At 41.0% G+C, this 24,091-nt stretch overlaps 1 protein-coding gene across 2 annotated transcripts in view; it reads right to left on the bottom strand.

Moving 5' to 3' along the window:
- LOC105694165 (thyroid receptor-interacting protein 11) overlaps positions 1 to 24,091 on the bottom strand; it is a 50,240-nt gene that overhangs the window by 10,296 nt on the left and 15,853 nt on the right. For both annotated transcript variants that reach the window (XM_012414569.2, XM_012414570.2), the window contains 2 exons: positions 338 to 505; positions 111 to 218 (listed from right to left, as the gene is read on the bottom strand). In XM_012414569.2, the coding sequence (XP_012269992.1) occupies positions 111 to 218; positions 338 to 505 (276 nt within the window). The remainder of the gene's footprint in view (positions 1 to 110; positions 219 to 337; positions 506 to 24,091) is intronic.

The raw sequence follows: 24,091 nt of genomic DNA, 5'->3' as shown, positions 1-24,091 counted from the left end.
GACGTTAATTCGAAGATTATGAATAAAATAAAAAATGAAAAATGTATTTTTGCCAAGTGTAGTACTCTTGATCAAATATTTTTATTACCAAATTTAACTTAGTAACCAACCTTTTCACCCATCTGTATTAAATGATTCATCATGTCCTGTTTAGCTCTCAACAGCTCCGTTTTTTGGTGTCCCTCCTGGATTTCATCCATTAAAGAGGTAGAATTCGCCTGAAATTAGTAGAATTATCAACTAGCTTATCAAGTGAATATTAAATCGAATAACGTTAGTATCCCAATCTTGATTCGTACCAAAAGCTTAAGGAAATTGGAAGAATTTATTTACTTACTTTCTGGACGTGTTTCAATTCGGTTTCCAAATTTTGAATCGTCAAGGTGGCTTGTGCCAGCTGATCCTGCAATGAGCGCACTTGGCTTTGATATTTGCTGTCGTGATTTCTAACAGAAACAGGATCCCAAAACATTCCTCCATCTTCCTCGTCGCGACTGACATTATTCTGAAATTAATCAAGAGAAAATTGTTGAGAGTATTTGCATAAAATAAATGTCCATGACCGAATCGTCATAAAGACGTAAATCCATTCTTTTTGCTCAACAACGCGACATAATGTACATATTCTAAAAGATACATTTCCACACGAGACAAATTGACCGCTTAAACGTAAACCGCAGGTTTTGTGGTTAAATTCCGGACGCAGGTAGACGCATTTCTGAAAAGAAACACGAAAAAATCACTCGAAACACGCAAATATTCTGGGTGGCGAGCGTCTCGGGTTACATAAACAGAAAATGCTGACAAACTCGTGGAGAACTCCAGTCAGCGAATATGGTTTTGTTCGCTCGGCATGTAAGTCAAGCGATCCAGGGTTACAAGAAATGAAATGTAAGTAGGACCAGACTGCGTCGATCGAGGATTAAATTTCGAAGAATAATTCCGAAAGCGTTCTTTCGGATAACCCGAAGAACAAAAGGTAAAACCCGAGTGAATTCGTCATTAGCGCAGGGTCTTCGAAAGGCCACATGCATCGTATGATTGGTGGTTGAACGTTGTTATTCCCGTTTATATAAGAATCTCATGTAGCGAACAATGTACACGGTGCTCCGCCTTCGCGTAAAAGGTACCAAAGGAGAAAAGAAAAGAACTCTTATGCAATACGAATGATAACTCCTCGGTAACCCGTCAAAATGACGAGCGAAAATACACATTTCAAACGAACGATGTCGAGACCTTCGGCATCAAGAGCGATCGATTAAAAGAGAGGTCCTACAATCCACATCATCCGTATAATTCACTGGATGTGATAAAATCGTATACGCCGCAAACGATATAATAAAAACTGACATTTCCCGTAAAACGACCTCCAAGGTTGCACAAGAAATTTTATATGTTATATAACGTCGGGAAAGGTAAAAAAATGTAATTTACTTTATATTACAGAATTAATACCGAATGCATGGGATTTATTGAAAGCATGGGATGTAGAATTCCCTTGTATCCAATTATTGTTACGGGATCAATAAATCATGCATAAGTCGGCATGGGTCATTATCTCGCCCGAATAAATTTCCTTCTCGCGTATAATTTTCCCTTTCTCGACGACTCTCGGTGCTAGGTAATCGAAAGAAATATCGGCCGGTCGATCTTTTCTCAACTCTGCCACTATCGGGAGATTGAATCTCCTCAGTGTCCCTCGGGTGTGTACGCAACCGACAACCGGTTGCACCGATGCACTCGCATAATGAGGGGCCCCGTCGATTTTCGAAATGCTAATGGGTCCGGCTCTGTTTCTTTCTCGAATTCGGAGGAAGTTTTAGGTCACGCCCTGGCCGATCGGGGGTTCGTGATTAACATTTGGGCGCTGTCGCGTGATCCCTGGGTCGATCTTTGCCGATAAAAGAATCGTAGATCCTGCTCACGCTTTAACGAAAGGAGAATATGCGTTATGCAAAACCCCTCTTGACACCAAACCCGGCAACCAGCTGCACGAGAAAACTCTGTTAAGTACAGGCATTTTTAAACATTTCTGAGTGAACAAGAGGATGAACGGTCAATAACGCTTAAAAGGGCAGCTTGAAGTTTCTGATTTTTCGGTATTATAAATTTACTTAAGAATAATATTGGGATGTAATAGGAAAGTTGCTGACTGGGGGTAAGGGTGATTAAATCTAATCGAAATAAGTAGTAGTATAAATGCTCGTGCTTGCCGTTCAAGTTGTCTAATTCTATTTCAGAATGCATAAATCTCCGCCAGTAGAGTAGCCCGAGGTTTCACGCGCCGTACGTAGATGCACCACATGTAACATGGCTGTGTTGTGCGGAATGTGAAAAACCGGATGTGGCTCTAAATGCACCTCATGAAGGGTTGGAAAACTAAATTAACGTCATTAAGAGCATATACGTACATATTTTCAAAATCGACCCCACTCTTCATACAGACTAGAATATCTAAGTAAGAAATTCACACATGTATTGGGCTGATTCATAAATGTTCGCATTTTTACCGGTACCGGATCTGGGGTGAAAAGTGCGGATAATTATGAATCAACCCGATATTTTCACTGAACGCAATCATCCATATCAGCCGATTCTGCAAGCGGCTGATGCAAAGACTAACACGATATGTTATACATATTCCCTTTGACGAAGAACAAGTGTATTCATCAGGGTGGGAGTTAAAGGTGTCGCAATGCTATCAACGAGGTTATCACGACGTATCAATGTTAAGATCAGAAAAGTATTCTTTAATAATGGGTTCTTGATAAGGTTCTACTGATCAGGTTCGGTTGATTAGGGCCATGTCAGCTCTTCGTCGAGTTATCCCGCGACCTCTTGTCGAGATGAAAATTTAATCCTACTTAGAACCTCTAATTAGGAAATACGTTTAGGATAACGAAATAAGATAATGAACGGTGACTTTTATACAATCGAGGTCCTACTTTAAACCATAAAAGTCGCAGATATTTCCATTTCTCCTACTTAAAAATCTAAAATGGGATTTAATTCACATACGGTATACTATAGCGAGTCGAAATTTTAACCCTACTTTGATCTGCGTAACGTAGGTAATTAAACGATTTAATTTTAGATTTATATCACTCTTTAAGTGCTGCTTCCGGCCCACAAGTAGAGGAAATGGAAATATTTGCCACTTTTAAGGTCTACAGTAGGTCTTCGATGGTCCCTTCTATATATCACCTCAAAACTTATTAAAGCCTACAATTAAAGATTCCAAATACGACGAAAAGTTCAACTCGTTGTACAAAATCAAAAGTAGGACTTAAAGAGTGATATAAAACCAAAAGAGTTAAATTATGCGGATTCAAAGGTGGTCGAAAATTTCGATTCAAATATTCCTTTTTCAGGGTGCGGACGCATCAACCACCGGAGCGATAAATAATATCGCGACTCTTAGAACGATCATTGTCGATAAACGAATCGCAGCCCTCGATCGGGTCTTAACCCTTTGAGCCCTTTTAGCCGACGGCTTCCTGGAGTTGGTTATGTTGCTTATGCGTTATGTAAGGCCTGGCTGGCTGGAAGCGCGCTATCGGTCGGGTGAGAGCGTTGCATTCGTGTGCACATAGGCACATGTAGGTACGTATGCACACAGGGGCACATCCGTGCGGACGTAAGCTCGCACTCGCATATTCGTGTGCACGCACTCACGCGTCTCGTGCATTCGTGCGCGAGTCGTGTGTGCGTGCGTGCGTGCGCGCGCGATGGGCTCGCGCTTCCGTGTGCACGCGGTCCGCACCGTGGTCCAAAGCAGCGATGCCAATGAATATGAAAGGGGGTTTCGTTGGGTCAGGTTAAGGAATAATGCGTCGTTTGACTTGCAAACGGACCTAAGCGACAAAAGACCGGCGACTGTTCGTTTACCTCGGCGTCCCTGCCACCGATTTACAGACGGGAGATCTTGGAAAAATTCACTCGGCGACTTGAAAAATAGAGGCGAGTTCTTATGGAAAGTCGACCGGGGCTTGAGAGCTGCGCTTAAAAGGCAGTCGATGAATAAAACACACCTGGAATGTAGAACAGGAAAGAAATAGAATTTAAAACGCCGAATCAGGAGAGATCCTCGGAGCGAATTAAGATTATGGGCCTTCTTAGAAATTAGGACACCCTGTGAGGCGACCCGCAGGGGGTCACCGACGACTCTTATCGGCCAAGTTTGGCAGCCGCTATCGGACGATAAGGCCTTCGAGGTGGGTTCTAAAACCGCACTCCAATCCAGGCAACGCGAGAACTCTCGGGGAACTTTGTCGGAAATCATATTTCATATTGTCACGTGGAACTTTCGGTCTCGCAGGACGCGTTTAAGTGCTCCTCCACGAATTCACGACTTGATTATTTCTTTTCGACTCAGCGAATATACCGCTCCGCGATAAGTCGCGCATGTGATAACTCCCCTGCTAATCGGGACTTGTACTGCCTTTCGTAATTTCTACGGCAAGTCGGGTGGCTACCTGTACTCGGGAGATATTAGGTCAGTTTTCAGCTAGGTCTTACGATGAATTTTGCGTTCCGTCAATAGCTTCTTAAGGTGAGAATAAATGTGACATCTGCGGAGTCAATCGTTTACAAAACTCTTCTGCGAACTGAGCGTACCGAATCGTTTGAAATTTTACCACGTGGGGTGGAAACCCTAAGAAAGGTCCTGGCAGAATAAAATTTCATTTTTTATAAAAAAGCATCAAAATGTTTAGAAACAAATTAAAAAAAAAATTGAAATTTCATAGGTGTCAGGACCTTACTTAGATAGCCTCTACATTCATGTGGTAAAATGTCAAGCGATGCGGTACACCCAGTTTCGAGAACAGTTTTATAAACGAGACCTCTTAGACGCCACTTTCATATCATCTTAATATCGCAGCTAATTTATTGCAATTAAAGTTACGAATTTTTCACAATGTTTACCACTTGTCCGTGCATTCGTAACAATAATTGTCTCCTATCTTCTTTTAAGAGCACGTAAATTGAATTATAAATAAAATCTGTCTCGTAATCAAGATTTTATTGTAAAATCGAGATAAGTGCGTAATGTCTATACCTTGTTTATAGTGAGGAGAAAAAGTTTAGCGTTGGATAAGTTCTTTGATGGTTAAACGTTGCAAACATAGACACTTAAGAGGAATGGAATCCATTTTAATCAATCACTGTGGACGGTCACGGATGCGATAAATGCCGATTGAAGGTGTAATTAAACCCTGTTCGATGACGCGTGATGTCTTTTCTATGTCCGCGTTAGAAGATTGTCGACTTGAAACATTTTTTCCCGTCAATTTATTCTGGGTGTCACCGCATCGTGCTCACGTATGACCAGCATGGCGCGGTACCATTGCGTTACAGGTAATACAGTGGTGATAGCGAACGTGGGAAAGGAAGTCACTATCGGACTCGGACGAGCATAGGTTGTCACGAGGCAGAAAACTGTCGCAAAGTCATGAAAGAGGAAAAAAATACGTTCCCTAGGAATTCTAAACAAGGGCCACTTACGATTACTCATATGCGATTACATGCATTATTTTTCTGCAACATTGTCTAACAATTTAAGATATTCCAAGAACGATAAAGATACGGTCAAGTGATTTCATAATTTTTCCATTCGGTTTTAATATTCAATTCCAACCAAAAGGGTATTCGTGAGAACTCGTGTAAAATCAAGCACAGTTGAGCCTAAATGGTAATTGCTCTTCAAGGTTCATTAGTATATGAGGTATATAGAAGGTGCAGTTAAAACAAGTTTCCTAGACATCTTATCGGAGCAAAATGTTCCCTAGATGCATGGAAACGTTACATGGTGCACGCCCAGATCCATTACGAGTGGTGCAAACTTCACACGAGATTTTTTTACAGCGTTTTCTCTTTCGCCGTTGCTTCTTAACACTTTCAATTCCACGTTTCCTTGAATCGACTGCACACGTGTTCCGCACTCGCTCGAAAGAATTGTCCGTAGAAACGTTTCCTCTTACCTAACGCGGAAAAAAAATTATGGCTGTCAGAGTTAACAGTATAAACGCCTCAACCATGACAAAATGACAGCGTTATACGTGTTAGCTTTACCGAGAAGGTAGTTGCAGCTAGGTCGAGCGTTTCAGCGATACGCATGTATATCTATACATCTCTTTTTTACGTACAGTGTTTCAACGTGCATGAATTCAAAAATAATATTCTACAGTCCAAATATTGACAATACAAAAAATAGAGATCCGGCTGCCAAACCGAGGTACCAAAACGACATTCAAAAATTCACTGTTATCCCATGTAAACATATTTAAGTCGTACCGTTACAAAACGAAGATGTTCATTGTTCAAAGTTATTGCAGGTTGTGCACAAAAATGATAAGAAAAACGTCGGAAGTGATTTTTGGCCATTTTGGAGGCCCGTGCCCCGCAGCGTGGGAAAAATCGCCCGAAGCTCGAAGGACACTTTGTCCATTGTTACCGCATGATTTACGGAGAAAAGGAGCCTCGGCGAAGCGTGGCGACAATTTCGCTGGTAATCTTCATAAATTTCCATGGGTCTTTTCTTTCTCTCGTTAAGGACAACGCCGCGCTGCGCGTTGATACGGCGCATGTGGCACTTAATATCTTGGCGCGGCCTGTGTCAACACAGACTGCAATAAAATTTGTATTACAAACGACGCGTTAGCCTCGTACGCCTCCTTCCAGTCGTGATGTCAGCCGCCACGTTCCGCCGATGATGCGTTAAATTCTATTCAATATTATTCCGAGTTCGGGTGGCCGCGCCGCCGGGGGTTAGACCGGAAGTGCCGCGTTGCTGCGATCGTTAGGAGACACCGGGAATTCGTCGACGAGCTCGACGTTAAACGCGACTTGTAACAGGCTTGAGTCGACGTTTCGTCATTACCGGGGAATAATTTAACTTTTTACGGCGCAAAGATACGCGAGGAGAAATCGACGCATTCGAAGCAAAAAAATTCGCGAAAAACGTTCAATGATCGTGTCAACCATATCGGACGACCATATCGTACCGTTCCACCAAGAATTCAAGTTAAAGTGGCCTGACATCGGGTATCTTTTCCAATTGTTATGCAATTATTCCTGCGAATTCGAGGATAAATTCGGAAGGTTCGCCGCGAATTATCTGCCAGCTCGGACTAGCCTTGTCTCATTTATCCCTTTTCAGATGAATTTTAGAAAGCCACTCGAAGAGAATTTTGCGCTCCACGTTGCAACTACTTAAATGTATTCCAGAGGTATCGGGCTTGAAAATTATAGTGTCGTTTTTCCAAGTGATCGGACCAAGACCGATTTTCTCTTACGCAAGCTCGCCATTTAATACGCGGACATATCGTAGCATTAATTCGCAAACAAGCCAACGCAACGGAAGGACGGACATCGGGTCCCCGTTCGCAAAGGAGGTCGCGATAAGCGGCGAACACCTAGGAACCCTCCACCTTCCTCTCCATAACGTTCGTTCTACCTAGATATGTCGCCTAGGTATCGAGAATAATGGCGTGTCGGTATTCAGACACGTTCAGGCATTGTTCTTGAGCAAATATTAACTCGCGGACGTCGAGCGCGAGCACCTGCAGGCGACGCTCAATTTTCTCCCACAGGACTATTCAGGAAAAACCGAAACGAGGTGTTTCTTTTCTGTCCCTTCCCTTAACATAATATGACCGTTCCTTAAATTGTGTCCCTTAGTCAAGCACAAGGAAATGGGAACCTTCTAGTAGAAAACAAATGTTTTTGAGTTCTGACTGGACCTGCGGCTAAATAAAAGAGAACTAACAAGAGGAAACCCTCCGCATCGCGCGTGAACAAATTCACTAAATTCTTTCTACTTTAATTTAAATTAAGGCTTGTTACGTGTGCATAATCCACAGTCGTCGTCCTCGATGACTAATCGTAATTGAACCAAATGCATGTGTTTACGGTTCGAATATGCACGACGTGCCATATCGTCATCCGGGTTGAGTGGCAAAGAATTTCGATGCTGATAAGCGCGGCTACTACATTAACATTTATAAAAAAAAAAAAACGATCCCGGAGTTATAAGTAGAGGAAACTTAATTACAATATTGACTTCTTTTGCAATAACAACTTTAAACAAATATTATTAACAGAAGTATCAGCAGCCAAGCCACGTGAACTTTTAAGATTAATAAAAATTTGCACGTGGCAGGTACTTAATTTCATGATACCTTTAAATATCTCCAGTAGCCCACTTTTACCTTAAAAAAAGTACCGTTCACTCTCTCCCCTTCTTGCGGTGAAAACTAATTTCCTCGTCCCGCGCATTGCGTTCGTCACTCGAGCATTAGCGAGTGCGTGTCGAATGGAGGTGCAACGGTGCCGAGGAAAGAACTCCTTGCACCGACTTGGGACCCTTTCACGAGTCGGCGAACAATCGGCTGCGGTAGAAACACAAGGTCGAGACAATTGGATCGATCCGTGTTCGGACCGCGACGAAATTTCCCGAGGTCCGTGCCCCGTCCCCGTCCGAGGTGAAAACCGCTCGGAGGTTTGAAGGCGTTGCGAAAGCGCCTCCAGTAGCCGTATGTAGGTTCTAGGTTAACACAGAACGTTCTAAAAGCACCGAACGAGCCCATTGTGCGTGTGTACACGCGTAATGTCACACGGGAGATGACGCAACGACCGCGGCCACGGTGCATGCGAGCGACAACAATGCCGGTTCAGGGTTCAGCGAATAGTCACGATAAATATGAGGAACACACGGGAAGCCGGATCGGAACGGCTTGGAAAGCCACGGAAAGATTGCGTGAAATTTGGTTATTTCGACAGGAGCGGGTGGATAACGAACGGGAAGTCGAAAATCCGTCAAGGGAACAGGGGAGCCTCGTTCTTGGAGAAAGCTGGAGTTCTCTGTGACACAAATGACGACCCAGGTGCTGGAGTTAGAAGATCGGTGGTTGGACAATTGCTCCAATTGCTCCCTGGTGTGGATTTTTAGCTGTCTAGTTGGAGTAAATGCCGTTACGTACAGGTGCGACTGGCTAGGGATTTAGAAAGAGGATGGAAGTTGCAGAGATCGTGGGACATGAAATTATTTTATTTTTCGATTGTAGGTCTCATTCAATTTTGTTCTGGGAGCAACGTTGAAAGTTGTTTTTCGACCGTTGTCTAATACGCCCTGAGTTATGACTATATAAGGAGACAGAAGTGGATTCTCTGGTATAGAGATTAGTGCTGTACCGAGAACAAATGATGTTAAACATTACCACAAAAGTTGTGAAATAGGCGCCGGTCCCTAGAAAGGACTACAGTTTGTAAAGTTATTGTTTTATTTGTAGATGTATATCATGTTGCTTTTAGGAATTGGCGTCTATTTCAAAAGTCCTTTTTCCCAGCGCATATAAAAGAATCGCGTCTTCCAAGAGAGTGACTCTTTTACATGGAGTCGATCGAGAGTAGTTGGTCTCGTTCAAGGTAGTCAAAATAGGTAAGAAGTCGCGAGTCTTGTAAGGTCCAATAATTTCCTTCCGTATTAGGTTGTTTTCTAATAAAATTTAAATATCCCCCCGCATATCGTCACTGACCAAGTTCTACCTTCGGTTTGGATGCTTTCTTTCGTTCTAAAGTAACGTAGGTAATTCGTTTTTTCGACGGGCACTTCACAGGGAGTTGGAGTCGAGGCAAATGAAAGTGGATAGGCCTTGAAGAAGAAGCCGAAAATCCATTGAGGCACCAACAAGGTGGTCTCGTGAGGCCTTGGGGAAAGTTGGAATGGTTTCTGACATAAATGGTTGCACAGGTGCCGTGTGGGGGATAGGTGGCTCGTTCGAACAGTTTCCAATTGCACCTCTGCAACCTAATTACTATGTTCGCTGAACCTACTTAAAATAAAGTTTAAGCGAACAAAGAGGCATGAAGGTGCGGTTTAACACTCTGAAATGAATCCAATGATGTGAAGTAATCAATACGAAGAATGTCTTAAAACGACCTAGTGATATCTCCGAAGTGTCTCTAATGATTCAAATAATGATAATAAATAAACGGGTACAAGGGTAAGAGGAATTTAACTATATGTGTCTACTATTGACACTTTCCTATAATTCGTCGATCTCGCAGCCTGTTATGATGGCTTATTGTAAGATAAATATGTGTGTATGCCTCAAAATTAGAGTATCCGAATAAGAGCCAACCGCTCGATTCTGTGGTCCAAGACTAAGTGCCCTTTCTGTCCACTGCTCGTAGGGCCAGAAATAAAAAAATAATGTGCAAAAAATAGTTATTGATAAGCTTTTGAAGGGAACATTCACAAAGCGACAAAGGCAAAATGATCGGATGTCCATGGGCGGCCCTATTTCAGGGATCACGGGCGAGAAGACGTGATCCCTGAAATAGGGCCGCCCATGGACATCCGATCATTTTGCCTTTGTCGCTTTGTGAATATTCCCTTGAAAAGCTTATCAATAACTATTTTTTGCACATTATTTTTTTATTTGTTAATTTCCCGTACGTATATGGACAGGTCTCGTTGCGGGTTAGTCGGTTCTCATGGGATCAGTCGGAGGAATTATCGAGGGAGGTGCAGAGCAGCATCCCGAGTAACAGTTTCCTCTTTCTTCTTGCACCACGGTCGAAGAAGAGTGCAACTCGTCACAAAGCTTCGTGCAAGCGAAACTGAGATAGCCACTGGCTAGCTAGAGTGTATCGCGTACGATACCTGGAAGTCGAAGTCAGCGTGTTTTAGGCGCGATAAGGACGCCGTGTCACCACTCATTACGGGCTCGGGCAAGCGGTGCTGCCGCGGTTATCGGAAGTTAATATTCACAACACGAATTAACGTCCGAGCTCGATGCCGATCTCGGATGTTATCCGCGTTGTGTCGGTGTCTGTGAGTTCCCAGCCTCTCTTTAAACCCGAGATAACGGGGCTTCGTAAATGATTATTTATCGACCACGTTTATCGGCGAAATTAATTTCTCACGAGTTTTCGAGGTTAGTCATGGCTCTCACTGACCCTCAGCCACGTGTTTATCTTAAGCCGGATTAATAATGAAGAATTAGCATTTCGGCAGACTCCAGGTCTCTAATTAAAAGCGTTTATCTCAACTGATAATTTGTTAAAATTATTTATGCACACGTGCTATCCTTTTTCATTTAAAAAGAATTCACGCCGAGATCTTTATTGCTACTATCAACAAAGTAAGATCGAATAAATTCAAGGCAAATTACGAACTGAAGGCGCATTCCTTCTCCTCTGGGTTACTTCACCCCCATCCTGCTCTTGAGAAAACCTAAATAACGCGAGAGCGAGGATCACCCTTGAGAGGCGACGCAGGACTAGATCCCGAAGGAAGAAGGATCGAGGATTCGTTCGATTCATCGACTCTACTACGAGACGCATCGCAACTTACGCTTGATTCTAGAGCTATTTGAAAATAATAAAGTTCAGCCATTCACTTTTTAACAAATTATTAGGGAATTGTTATTAAATTCCCTATAAAAATACTGAATTTTCTTAAGTTCAACTTCAAGTTTGTCTGACTCATTGCTTTTTGGGCATAAACGTGTCAAAACGAGCCCTTGATTTACCTCAATGAATGAGGTACTCAAACAAAATTAATAATATTCTTGGTAACAAACTAGAATTTAACAGAATTACCAGTATGGTTGATGTTTCGTCTCAAACCTCTAGAAGTTACCGGTGAATTCGTTCTTGTATCAACTTTAAACAATATTTATTCGCTATTCATAATTTGTTTATATTGAATATTACGTTGTTTGAGTGTAATACAAGATTCCACCAGTAATGTGATATAACTTTTGAAGGCGCATTCCTCTCCTTGTGGGCCCCGTCACCCTATCCTGGCCTCTGCGATAAACTAAACAACGTGCGAGCGAGGATCGTCCTCAAGGGGCTACGCAGGACTAGGAGGGAGGTTCGAGGCGAGACGGCATTCGATATATCCCCAGGCAACCCATGAAGTGGAATGTACGCAAATTAATCGTCTAAATTACGTCTGTAGGTATAGCAAGTGTATATCGTCTATCATCCACCTAAAAAAATATCTAAAGGATATATATAAATATCTATGTCTATTGTAAATGAAAATTATATGTCCACTATTGATCTACAGATATCTACTTATTTCTGGACGCATACAAAATATATAATAGCCCTAATAGACATCTACTAAAAGTTAATCAACATCGTTGAAAGTACGTTTAGAACAATAAAAAAACAACTCATGTAACCTAACATTTTTCATAGGCTTTGGTATCATCATAGTCAGCGTTCCTGCTTTCTACCTGGGAGGTCCGGGTTCAAGTCCCGACAATTGCAACAAAATTTTTCTGTATCAAAAACAGCAGAATTTATCTGCATATCTGTACTGAACAAGTTCTCGAACAGACTCTGCTCAAAAAGTGTTATGAATTTAATTTTTTTTACAAAAACGTATGAATATCTGCAGGCCATCCATTTTAGATATCTACGACACACACACGCGCACGCACGCGCGCACACACACACACGACGTGCCAGGTCCAGCCATCTAGCATTTGAGTGTATCTAAAATAGAGTTCATAGATATCTATATATAGCTTACATACGTTCAATAAACATTTATATACGATTAATTTACGGATATTTCACGCTCAGCGGTGCCTGGGTCGACTCTCTTACGAGACGCATCGTATCCTCCGCTCGTTACACTAAACTTAGAGCCATTTCAATATAATAAAGTTTGATCGTTGTCTTTTGCCAAACTTAAAAAGGAATTATTATTCGTGGGAAATATTCACTAAGGGACAAAGTCAAAATGATCGGAGGTCCATGGGCGGCCCTACTCCAGGGATCACGGGCGAGAAAACGGGATCATTGCCTAAACAACTTATACGGCTAAACTAAGACTGTCCCTACGAATAGTGGGCAGCAACGGACTTGATCGAGAACTATAGAAGCGACCAGTTGGATCTATTTCAATACGTTTCCTTGGGGCTTGCGCATATATTTTTTAACAATAAGCCAATTAATTACCTGCGAATCTACGGAAAATATAGACTTGTTAGTAGTAGATTCGTCTCACTAATTTCGCCCCCTACATATTTTCCCTACACTTTCACTAATATTTTCAAAACTCAATTTTGTACATGAAATTCAGTTCACAAAATCATTTCCACTAAATATTAATTTTACGGAAGCCAAACAATATAATAGCAAGAAACATTTAGATTACCGTAACTAATTTCGCCGGGAAAATATATTTTTCGCTTAGGGTGGACAGATGTTTCCCCTCTGATGGGGATCGGATTGAACTAAAAATGCATTGTGTCACGTGACATGTGTTCGTATAAGTTTATATTAAAAGCTACAACATATAGTCCAGCGCCGATAGCCAGATTGATTTCTCGTTAAGGTCTTCACATTGCATATAATGTCCTTTGCAAGGCGTTTTTTCAGCTTTATAACTCGCTCTATCTTCCACATTAGTTCCTGCTTACTTTTTTGTTTTAACCGTCTACGCCGTTTTCTTCTTAATGAAACTGTCTATAATTAATCTCCACTTAATAAAAACATTGAAAATACGGAAGATTACTAAACAATCATTAAACCGCTTGAGATTTTCGTATCTTTTCAAAATTAGGCAAAACCCAAAACTACCCGCGATTATTTCTCGCCAAATCATTTGGGGTATTTCCGCTACTGGCGAGCCCATTCTCCTTCCTTTTTACTCGCTGTCCCCTGTGCCACAAACCGGATTTCTGATAACAGTTTCTGTTCCTTGATAACGGGTTGCAGGTAAAGCGCCATGACGTTACGTGATATGGTCATGCATGTACGCGGCAAATATGGCGAAATTGTAAACTAATAAAAAAAGAGACACTTTTCGGTTCAAACATCCTCTTATGTGAGGAGGAACGAACGAATCATGCGTACGCGCTAGACGAACTCGTTATGTCAGCAACGAGTGGGATAATGACCCGAATGCGTACACAGCTCGAGACTTGCGTACGCCTTGTTTGTCCGCTCGTTGCTGATAGCATCCTTGCTGACTGGAAAGTAACCGATATATGTCGCGCCCCGAACGTGTAGATGAGTAATTTAGTACCTTCTTGTAATGACGCGCCGTGTACAGAGTGTCTCAAAACTCGCATTAATCCTTGAAATGAGTGAAAGTTGACGAAATTTGAGGTCGAAACTTCCTCTTTGACTTTTCCTTCTGGTAATTATTTGCTGAGTTATTAGCGATTAAAATTGGTCAATTTTAGGAGCAGGATTTATACGTATACTGAGAAAAAAAAGTTGGTTGTCGCAAAAAAATATGCATTGCTACAACAAAATCCTGCGATCAAATACGTCCAAAAAAATGTCAGCAACAGTAAGCAAAATTTGTTTAAATCAACGGTATAATTTTTCTTCTGAACATAACAATTGTTTCTTGCAATTATACATGATTCAGGCAACGATGTCCACAATATATATTTTTTTCAGTCAACTAATCTTTTTTCTCAGTGTACCAGGGTCGACGCTCGCCCTGGCAAGGGGCTGCCTCGCATTACCTAGACAATAATTATTTATTTTCATTAACTTTTCCTGTGTCTTCTCAGTTCATCATCAAATTGATTATTTAAAAATAACGACAATAATTTAAATAATAAAATTTGAACAATCCATAAATAGAATCTAAGCACGAGTTAATGAATTATATTGATTAAATTAGTTAAATAAATTAATTGATCCACTTTCGTCAATTAAAACATTTATTTAATTAATTAATAATTCATTTATTCGTGCTTAGGTACCATTTTTGAATGATTCAAATTTCATTACCTAAATCATACGCGTTATTTTGAAATAATTAATTTTAAAATGAATTGAGAGCAAAAGAAAAATGTAACGAAAATAAAAAACGAGTGTCCGGATAATGTGAAGCACTCCCACGCCAGGACATTCACCGCCTTTGCGTTTGAATCCCGCAGGATTAACTAACTCTAATCGTTAATAACTCGGTAAATTAATTATCTAAGAAAAATGTAAGAAAGGAAATTTCGACTTCAAATTTCGTCAACTCCCCCCAGCTTTCGGGATTACTACGAGTTTTGAGACACGTGGTATACATGTATGGATATAGGGCATCTGTACGGCTGTACTGTACTGTATAACTCGATGCGTTTGCGCCGTTAAAGTACCGACAGGGAATGCTCCATGTTCTCCATTTGTTTTCAACCCGCCGTGACATGGCACATACGGTACACGAAGCTTATCGACAAATTAACGAAAAGTTAACGGCAGTTTGTCGTGCCCCTCATGGACGATTTATGACTGTGACGTCTGAATTTCTGTGCTTTTATTTTAGTAATTAAGCAAAGCAAATCGTAGTGAAGCTGAGTTTGCTTTACCGACTTGAATCGTATGTAACTTCGCATGCTTACCACGAAAAGGCGTTCTGAGGTAGAACGTAAGGCATGTTATTGTTATGGCTATGGCATAAGAGTGGTACCGATAAGGTATGAATGAAATCTGACAAGATTAACTACAATAACTGCTCGAAATGCATGCCTGTCGAAATGCGGAATAAGCATATTGGCACAAGTGTAGCCATCTAGACACGGGTTAGGGTCTACGAAATTCCAAAGAGAATTCCAACAAACTTGACAGGGTAAACTGAGATAACGTAGTATTCATACAGGTACTATGAAATATAGAAAGGATTGTGCATCTAAAAATAATATTATTCAAACGAGCTTTCTCTGAAAGAAAAAGGCACTGAGAATGTTATTGGAATATACGTTTCTCAATTGCGGGCCATTTAATATACAAAAAAAAGGTTGTTATGAAAATTATTACGTCGAAGGATGCAATAAGTAATAGAATATGACTTAAGTCAATTTTCATATTACCTCCTGGGAATTGCGAAACACGTATTTCTTGATTCGAGTCCTTTTACGAGCATTATTAGATGGTAGTTAAAATGTAGAAAAGATCACATCTTGAATTAACATATTAATCAGTTTATCCGATCTTAAATAAATATGATTGAAATGCATTATAAATTTCACGATGTTTAAATTAAGGCTATGATTTAAAGGTTTCAAACGATGCTAACGTTAACGCACATCATGTTCTCTTCAACAGGTACGAAGAAATGTACTTCTGCCAGACGTACGGCACAGGTGATCCAGTAGCATCGAATACCATTATATATGTCTATAAATAGAACGATTAGGTGTCACTAGAGCAAATATTATTGCGACCATTCGACACTCCGTGCCATTTTTCTAGTGTCTATGTACGTTAGAAAACTTTTTAGTTCAACAACTGACGGAAATTAATTACTCTTCAGTACAGATCCAATAACTCCAAAAGTAACATCAATTCACGCCGCAATTAGAGGATACAGTTCATATAATTAATTCTAACCTCCAACTGATATTCTCTAAGGGCTGATTGCACCAACCGTGACTAGTATGAAATTTCATAACTATCATTAGTTAATCCTGAATCAGTGCAATTCTTTTTTTACTGACAAAAAATAAGCTAACCGAAGATTAAAATCTATTGTTTGGTAACCATCTGAAGTTGGGGGATTAACTTTAATCACGGGTTAAGTAATCCTTGATTAAAGATTTAAACTCGAACGTTGGTGTTACCGGATGTAACAATAAGATCTTATAGAATGAATCCGTCAAAAGCTATCAAATCATTTACTTTAAGGTATAAGGTTGATTTGACTCATAAACACAAGGAACTCCGTACGCTACGCGTGGTTAATAATATTGTTAACAACAAAGTACATCGATTCGTTTACAACAACTTTGAAACCAAGGCTTCGACTAAAGTAAGAACAAAGAGATGTTGTCGGTATACCTCCTAGCAATAATGTCTACTAGGTGGTGTGGTATGTCGCTAACACGTTAATAGCAAGATAATTCGGTTGGGCATCAATTTTTTCCGATTGCATCTAAGGAGCAGAAAAGTGCTTCTCGCGGAGCCTTCACCTGAAACGCTGAAACAGGTGCACCTGCGCCATGCATTCCGTATCCACTATTTTTCCTCCAAATGGCATAAATCGCCATGAATACTAATCTCCCACTCGGCTAAATGCCATTGTCCGTAAAGTCCGTGATATTTCGTCCTCGGTCGGCAGCGCTATCGTCACGCGTGCAATTACGGTCGATCTTATGCAGGCGGTCGTAGTCCCACTGTTTTGCAAATCCGCCTGAAAAGGCTCTCTGAAAGGCGCTTCGCCATTGGCCGGACATGTTCCCGATTAAGCTTCTGGTTGCGAGACGTGTCGGTCGTTATATGCGTGCACGCGTCCCCGCCTAAAAATGATGGAAAGCGAGATTCCGCTTGTGCATCTGCAGGCGGTCCTCTGCACCTTCCAGCTTTCGCAATTGCACCGGGCAAATAGTCTTGCCCGAGAAAACACGGACACACGTGAGGGCCGAGACCGGGCCCACCGTATAGCAGCTTTATCGCGCGTATTTAATGTGTCCCGGGGTTTCAAAAGGCGAGGGAGAGTACCGCGGAAAGGTAATCGCCGAGTAAATACAACCGCGGAAAAGTACACACGTTTGTGTGTGCCCGCGATGCTCGGGTCTCCTCCAGGCGAGGTGAAATCTCCCGTTTAGACGTGAGGGACGCCTTAAATGTGTACCTTTCCTTCGAGTCGGCCCATTGTCGGAAAGTAGCCCGGCTCTTCGAGAGTATATGGATTTTTTCAACTTTCACCTGTGCTTCTTCCTGCTTCCTCTCTGTCGACCGACGTTTCGGGAAAGGAACTGAAGGCGTGTGCTCCTCACATGGGGTGCGGCAACAATTTTTCAAAATAGTTTCGACCCTATTTCGCATATATTTTGGCATCTACGACTAGGTTGCTTTCAACATAGTTATGTCCAGATTAAATTAATTAAATTTGGACGCCCAGTGATTAAAGGGATTGTAGATAAATCATGAAATTCGTTTCAATCACGGTAAAAGATAATGAAAAGGCATAGGAAATATTTACGTACGGGGCTCTTTTATTTCATGTTTCACGGAGAATTTAAGTTTTAAAAAATGTGTTCTTCAAAACATTTCAAAATAGTGAACCAATTAACATCAGGAGACTGTTGATTTCTTTTCACGATGTACGTGATTCCAGGAAACGACGTATGAAATTAAAGCTCAAGGTAGTTTTTGAAACTAGAAAAGATTAACTAAGAACAGATTCCACGGTCTTTCGATGAAATAAAAATTCATATTTAATTAAGAAAAAGCCAATACGACTTGTATTCTTATCGTTGATATCGGCTGAACAAAAAATATCAATATAAATCCGTGCCATCGGTTGTTAAATAATCCTTTCTAGTTTCTACATTCACCTTAAGTTCGTTTCAGACTTGCCGTTTTCCTGGAATCATGCGTTCTGTAAAAGAAAATTCGAAATTTCCAGTCTCCACAAGACCGTCATTTTTAAACGTTTTAGAACCTATCTTAAAATTTCTGTAAAACAAAAAAAAAGAAAAAAACCGACGGGACAGCAAATATTTCCTATACCTTTTTATTCTCTTTTAAACTCACTTTAATTAAAACGCATTCCATAACTTAAAATCCCCTTAAATAACGAATTTGGAAATTGGGACTGCTTCGCAGTTTTTCTACGAACGAGATGTGGACTAAGAAGGGAACTTAACATACTCTGATCGTCTCGAGACTCGAGATTCGTATGTTCGTCCATACCTTTCCATGGATTCTTTATCTGCCGCGACTACCAGTAAATATTGGGGTAAGCCGATTAGTAGCGTCGGTCTGGTTTAATAGGAGATAATGTCTCTCAGATAAATTCATGATCAAGCCGTGTAACTTTAGTGAGCAAGTTTGCTCTATTGGGGACTTGTTATCACTTAGTACTGGGAATGTATAGATTTGAACTTGACTAGGTTGCTCCGAATTCTTGGGAAAAGGCTTGGCTCGTGGATATTCCTTGCTCAATACCTCGTAATCTTACGCAGCAACTCGTAACATCCCATAGAAAATCGACATGTTTTGACAACCAAATTAAATACGGCGCACAGCTGTTGTCATTTTTAGACGATAATCTGCAACTGAAAGATGTAATGGTAAGTAGAACTCATTCACTTTGCGGTAATGTCTGCATTCCAGCGCTCGTGCAATCCAATGCATTTCCGTATCATGGAATAATGTTATTGAGCTTACGAGTCACAATTCCAATGCAAGACCTATGCCTTCGACATTCTACGGATAAAATGTTATATCACGCATTCCTACATTCCAGAAGGAACGGAAAACCACGAACACTTGACGTTACAGATATCGATTGGACACGAAAAAGATTCTCGTACCGCGAAGATGAACATAAGTGAACGTAATCCCAATTGAGGTTTGCAACCAAGGCATTAATTTTGAATAGCACCCACCGTATATAAACCAACTTTTTCAACAAAATCCAGTAATTCTGGAACAAGTCTTGCGTCGTGGAATTATTGTATTGCATCGTGTGAATTGAATATTCCTTTACCAACACGGGGTTGCATTTGGTCCTCCATATTCCTACTTTTCTCGAGACATAAAATATGCAAAGTCGCCGACTGATCGGTATCGAGTGCCTCTCGTCTCGTCGGTGTCAAAAGACGGATGGGAATAGTCGTGAATTCGTTTGCACGTTTAAAAATGCAAAGTGCAGTTTCACCCGGCGTTGGCTCTTGGCAGCAGAGGTGGGTCGGAGCCCGGGGAGGAGCATTGAGAAAAGATTACGTTAAGCGACTTCACCGGTTGTTCTTGATCTTTGATCAACGCGGTCGTGTCAAAAGGAAACCCTCGGCTGTCCTCTCTCCCGTCAGCGGGAAAGTAAATGGTACAAGGCGACGACGGGAAAATCTCTGCTAATTAAATGGCCGGCACCTCTCCGACTGCGAGACATTAGGAGTCGAGCTGAACGCCGAATAAATTTGCACGCAGAAAAATACCTATAAACCAACCGGGAGATTGCCGATGGAAACTACGGTTTTACGGTGAAGACCTGCCTGCTCGCTCGATTTACGACGCGGAGAAACGGGAGAATGCAAAAAAATCGTTTACGGAATTTCCCGAACTTCATGTAATTAACGGAGGCTCGCATAGAGTCGTTCTTGATCTTTGGTGTCATGACGAAAAAAAACGGCTCGAGTGCGCTTGTTTTTATCAATTTTGCAGGAGGTATTAGAATAACGAGGAAACTTTTAGTGGTCCAGTGATAAGCGATTGCCAAGCTTTAGGCCACACCGTCGAAGTAAACCGCAAAAAATGCAAAAGGACCCGTTAGTCATCGACGGAGGTTATTGAAAAAGATCAGGTTTTGCGGTAGAAAGATAAACCTGTTTACCTCAGCTCATCGATAGTATCGACGAGTACAATTATGTATAACGAATAATTTGCGTATTATCAAAATTAATGAAATTGGTCGCATGATCTTTATGGTAAACCGAGCTTATTTAGTTCTAGCGAATAGCACCTCAAAAGGCAATAGTAACATTTTGGTTCTTTCCTCATTATGATAATTCTGTTCTGTAGATATGGAGGAATAATTTCCATATCTACGTTTTATCGCGAATTTTGGATTCATGTATATTGCCTACACGTACCGATTCTTACGTATGTAGATAATAAATAATACTATCATTCCAGTAAAAAAATGTGTACGTTGTTCGTAATGAAGAGACTGAAAAAGCTCATTCTCTGGACGTTCGGCACGAAAGGTCTCGCCATATTGTACCGAATCTTCGATCAACGTGTCACATTTAAAGATCACTGTTGGATGCCCTTCTCCGGCGAAACGAAAAGTAAGTGGCGCATACAAGACAAGGTAGGAAAAAATCTCTGGCAATTAAATGGCAGACACCTCGCTACCAGCGAAACGATGGAAACGAACGCTGTGCTAAACGACAAACAGGCTCGACGAACGTTCCGAAGTGCTGACAGAGGGAGAAAAGGAATTATGCAAGTACGTAATAAGGACTATTTAAAGAGCGATGCGACCCGTAATAATGACTGTGTACTTATCGAATGGAAGGACGCCGTGTGGGACGTGTTACAAGTGAGCTGGATGCGTTACCAGCGGCTATATCGAGAAATCGATCGAGACTTATCGTCAAGCCAACTATCATTTATCGCGGAACTATAATTTACCCGGCCACCGCATACTGATAATCTTTATCAGTTATCGCCGCGCTCTATATCGCATTTTTGCGAATCGCATTTACAATTAGTTGTCACGAGGGCATTCCGGTTCGAAGCACACGGGCTCATCCTTTTACATATTAAACGCGAGAAAATAAAAGTAATTAGTACGGACTAAAAATTGCGCGAATGAATTGATACGCGAGAACATGGTTGTTTACAAATTCGGACTATTTCACAAGATATTCTATCTTTAAATGATTAATTTTAAGATGATGTTAAAATGACGTTAAAGAGTACTTGTTCATGAAACTTTTCTCCAAACTGAGTGTACCGAATCGATTCAAACTACAATATAAATATGGAGGATATGGAGGCTATAAGGAAGGTCCTGAAACTCATAAAATTGTTTTTTTTTTTTAATTTCTTCATAGGTATTTAAAAAATTTATTATAAAAAATGAAATTTCATGAGGGTCAAGACCTCCCTTATAGCTTCTACGTTCACGTTGTAAAGTTTGAAACAATTTTACACACCCAGTTCGGAGAAAAGTTTCACGAACGATTGACTCCTCAAGTGCCACTTTTACATCCCCTTAATGTGCACGTATTTCGTGTGAAACGGTTCAGCGCGCCGGGCGGAATTAGTGTCCGGTTCTTTCAATACTTCCTATATTCTCTAAGCACGATTTTCATATTTTTAAAAATAATTCAGGAAGAGATTAATCTCAACTAAGCCTATCGATGGGTGTGACATATTTCACTGCTTGATTCACGTGTCTATCAAACGAAAAAATTGGAGGCGGTTCGCAAATGGCCATAAGATATAAGCTTTTTAGTCTTTAGTTTTACTTTCCACAATTGTATGAGATCCTGCGAGATTACTAAACGTCAGATGGGACTCCGATGAAAGTTCGTCACGACAGGAGGACCTTTCAATCTCTTGGCGGATATCACGACGAGCGAGTGTGCGTATAAAGCATGTGTTCGTGCATCCACGTGTACTCATTAGACATGAAATTCGACGTGACAAAAGTTACGCGTGAAAGTATTATCGAGGCGGCCGTCCCTTTGAACCCCTCCCTGTTCCAGGACTTGTGAAATCTTATTTTACTTCGAACCTCTCGGGGACACAGAGGGATACCTGACCTTTCAACGATGGTGACACGCATCGACACTTTGGCCCCGTGGTTGCGGAAGCAAGGAGAATCCTTCTTCGCAAACTTCGCACGGTTCGTTCTGGACATCTTCGGGCTACCGCTCTTCACGTAAAATGCAGAAAGCGCGACGAACGCGCTTTAACACTCTCGCTTGACATTTTTCGAAAGCTACAAAAAATCGGAGCTTTTGACTACGATAACGCTATCTCGCGCTCGGTTCTTTAAGATGAAGTGAAACACGTCGAAAAATTTGATCGACGTCAGTAAAAAAGATTCTTTGAAACATCTATTTTGCTGACATTCGTATTTATATCGACAGCTGTGTCTTATTATATTGGGTATCACTTAAAGGTGATATGAAAAGGTAATTCTATATATCAAAATGTGAAGATATTTATAAAACTTTTCTTCAAATTGAGTGCACCGCACTTGAAGCTTTAACATGTGATTATGAAGGCTCTAAGAAAGAATGCGATGGTAGTGAAATTTCATTAAAAACATAACAATTATTTTTACTTATCCTAGACTAGAACCAAAAATGAAATTTCATGAGCATCGCGTTCTTCTTAGGGCCATTATAATTACGTGCTGAAGTTTCAAATGATTCGGTTTACCCAGTTTGGAGAACAGTTTGATAAATATTTTGATGTTTTATATATATAGAATGTCCCTTTCATATCACCTTAAGGTTTTGACGACTAATGGCAATTGATGGCGAGGAATCGTACTAAATAAGTCGCATCTCGTGGAAGAGGTCTGTAAAAAGAAATGTTTATGCGGAAAGGTAAATCCTGCTCGATATTTAAAATTTTTACATTACTTGGTATATTTTACAGATTATCATGAAGATCACTCTAGATAATCACGCTTCACGGACCGAACGCATCGATATATTTCAATGCCAATAAAATTAAGTAACAAGATGTAGGACGATTAGAGTTGCGCCAGAGGTTTGATCGTGATATCAAAATGTAATACAATCGTCATTACATTAGATGCATCTCTTTCTCCGCGAGTGGTCGATTTCTGCGTCCTTTCGATCGAGTAGCGTCGTCATGCTGCAACGATGACTTACGACCTCCGAAGCTATCAAAGAGGGTAAAATCGAGCATACAGGATCCGTACTGACTCTAGACCGCGTGTCACGCTCCTGCAATTCGACGGTACAATCGTTCACGGTCGAAGCCTCTTTCTTGCGACTCTCGATTCCCTTCTCGGCCTCTCTCGGCGGACTTTCGATTTGTCGCAACGGAAGGGAAAAGGATCGAGAAAAAATGTTACTCGCGGTACCATGCTCGTCTCACGGTGGCATGAAGTACTTAGTCTTTTCGTGGCTGGACGTTCAGGAAATGTTTGGAGGTGCGCGGAAAGAAAAATCAGGGATATTAGGCGCGATTATGTCTCATTCGGTCGTATCTCACGATTAAAATAGTCATTATCAGCTATGTCAACGTGGTTAGCTGCTCATCATTAACGGGGATTGAACAGGCACACGTGCGCTTCGAGTCATATTTTATTGCTGTATTGGGAGGAAGCCATAGTTGTTGCGAGAATAATCTGCGGTTGTGATATCAGTGGCATGATGAGGCGATTTATGGTACACTCGAACAGACCCTACGTACCTAGATATTTGCAGGACTGGATTAGAAAGGTGGATTTTTGTTTACACACCGTGAAAAATATTAACTCTTTTAACATTTTCTTACGTACGTTTATATCCTAGCTTATTAGTCATATTATTTTACGTGCCAAAATTATTTTTTGTTTGACAGAAGAACGAATTGCCGTTACAATACTTCACGATAGAATACTCCAAAATTAACG

Source organism: Orussus abietinus, unplaced genomic scaffold (genome assembly GCF_000612105.2).
Source record: "Orussus abietinus isolate OABI.00-Male unplaced genomic scaffold, Oabi_2.0 scaffold52, whole genome shotgun sequence".
In the NCBI taxonomy this organism is placed as follows: Eukaryota; Metazoa; Arthropoda; class Insecta; order Hymenoptera; family Orussidae; genus Orussus; species Orussus abietinus.
This window is presented reverse-complemented; position numbering and strand designations above follow the sequence as displayed.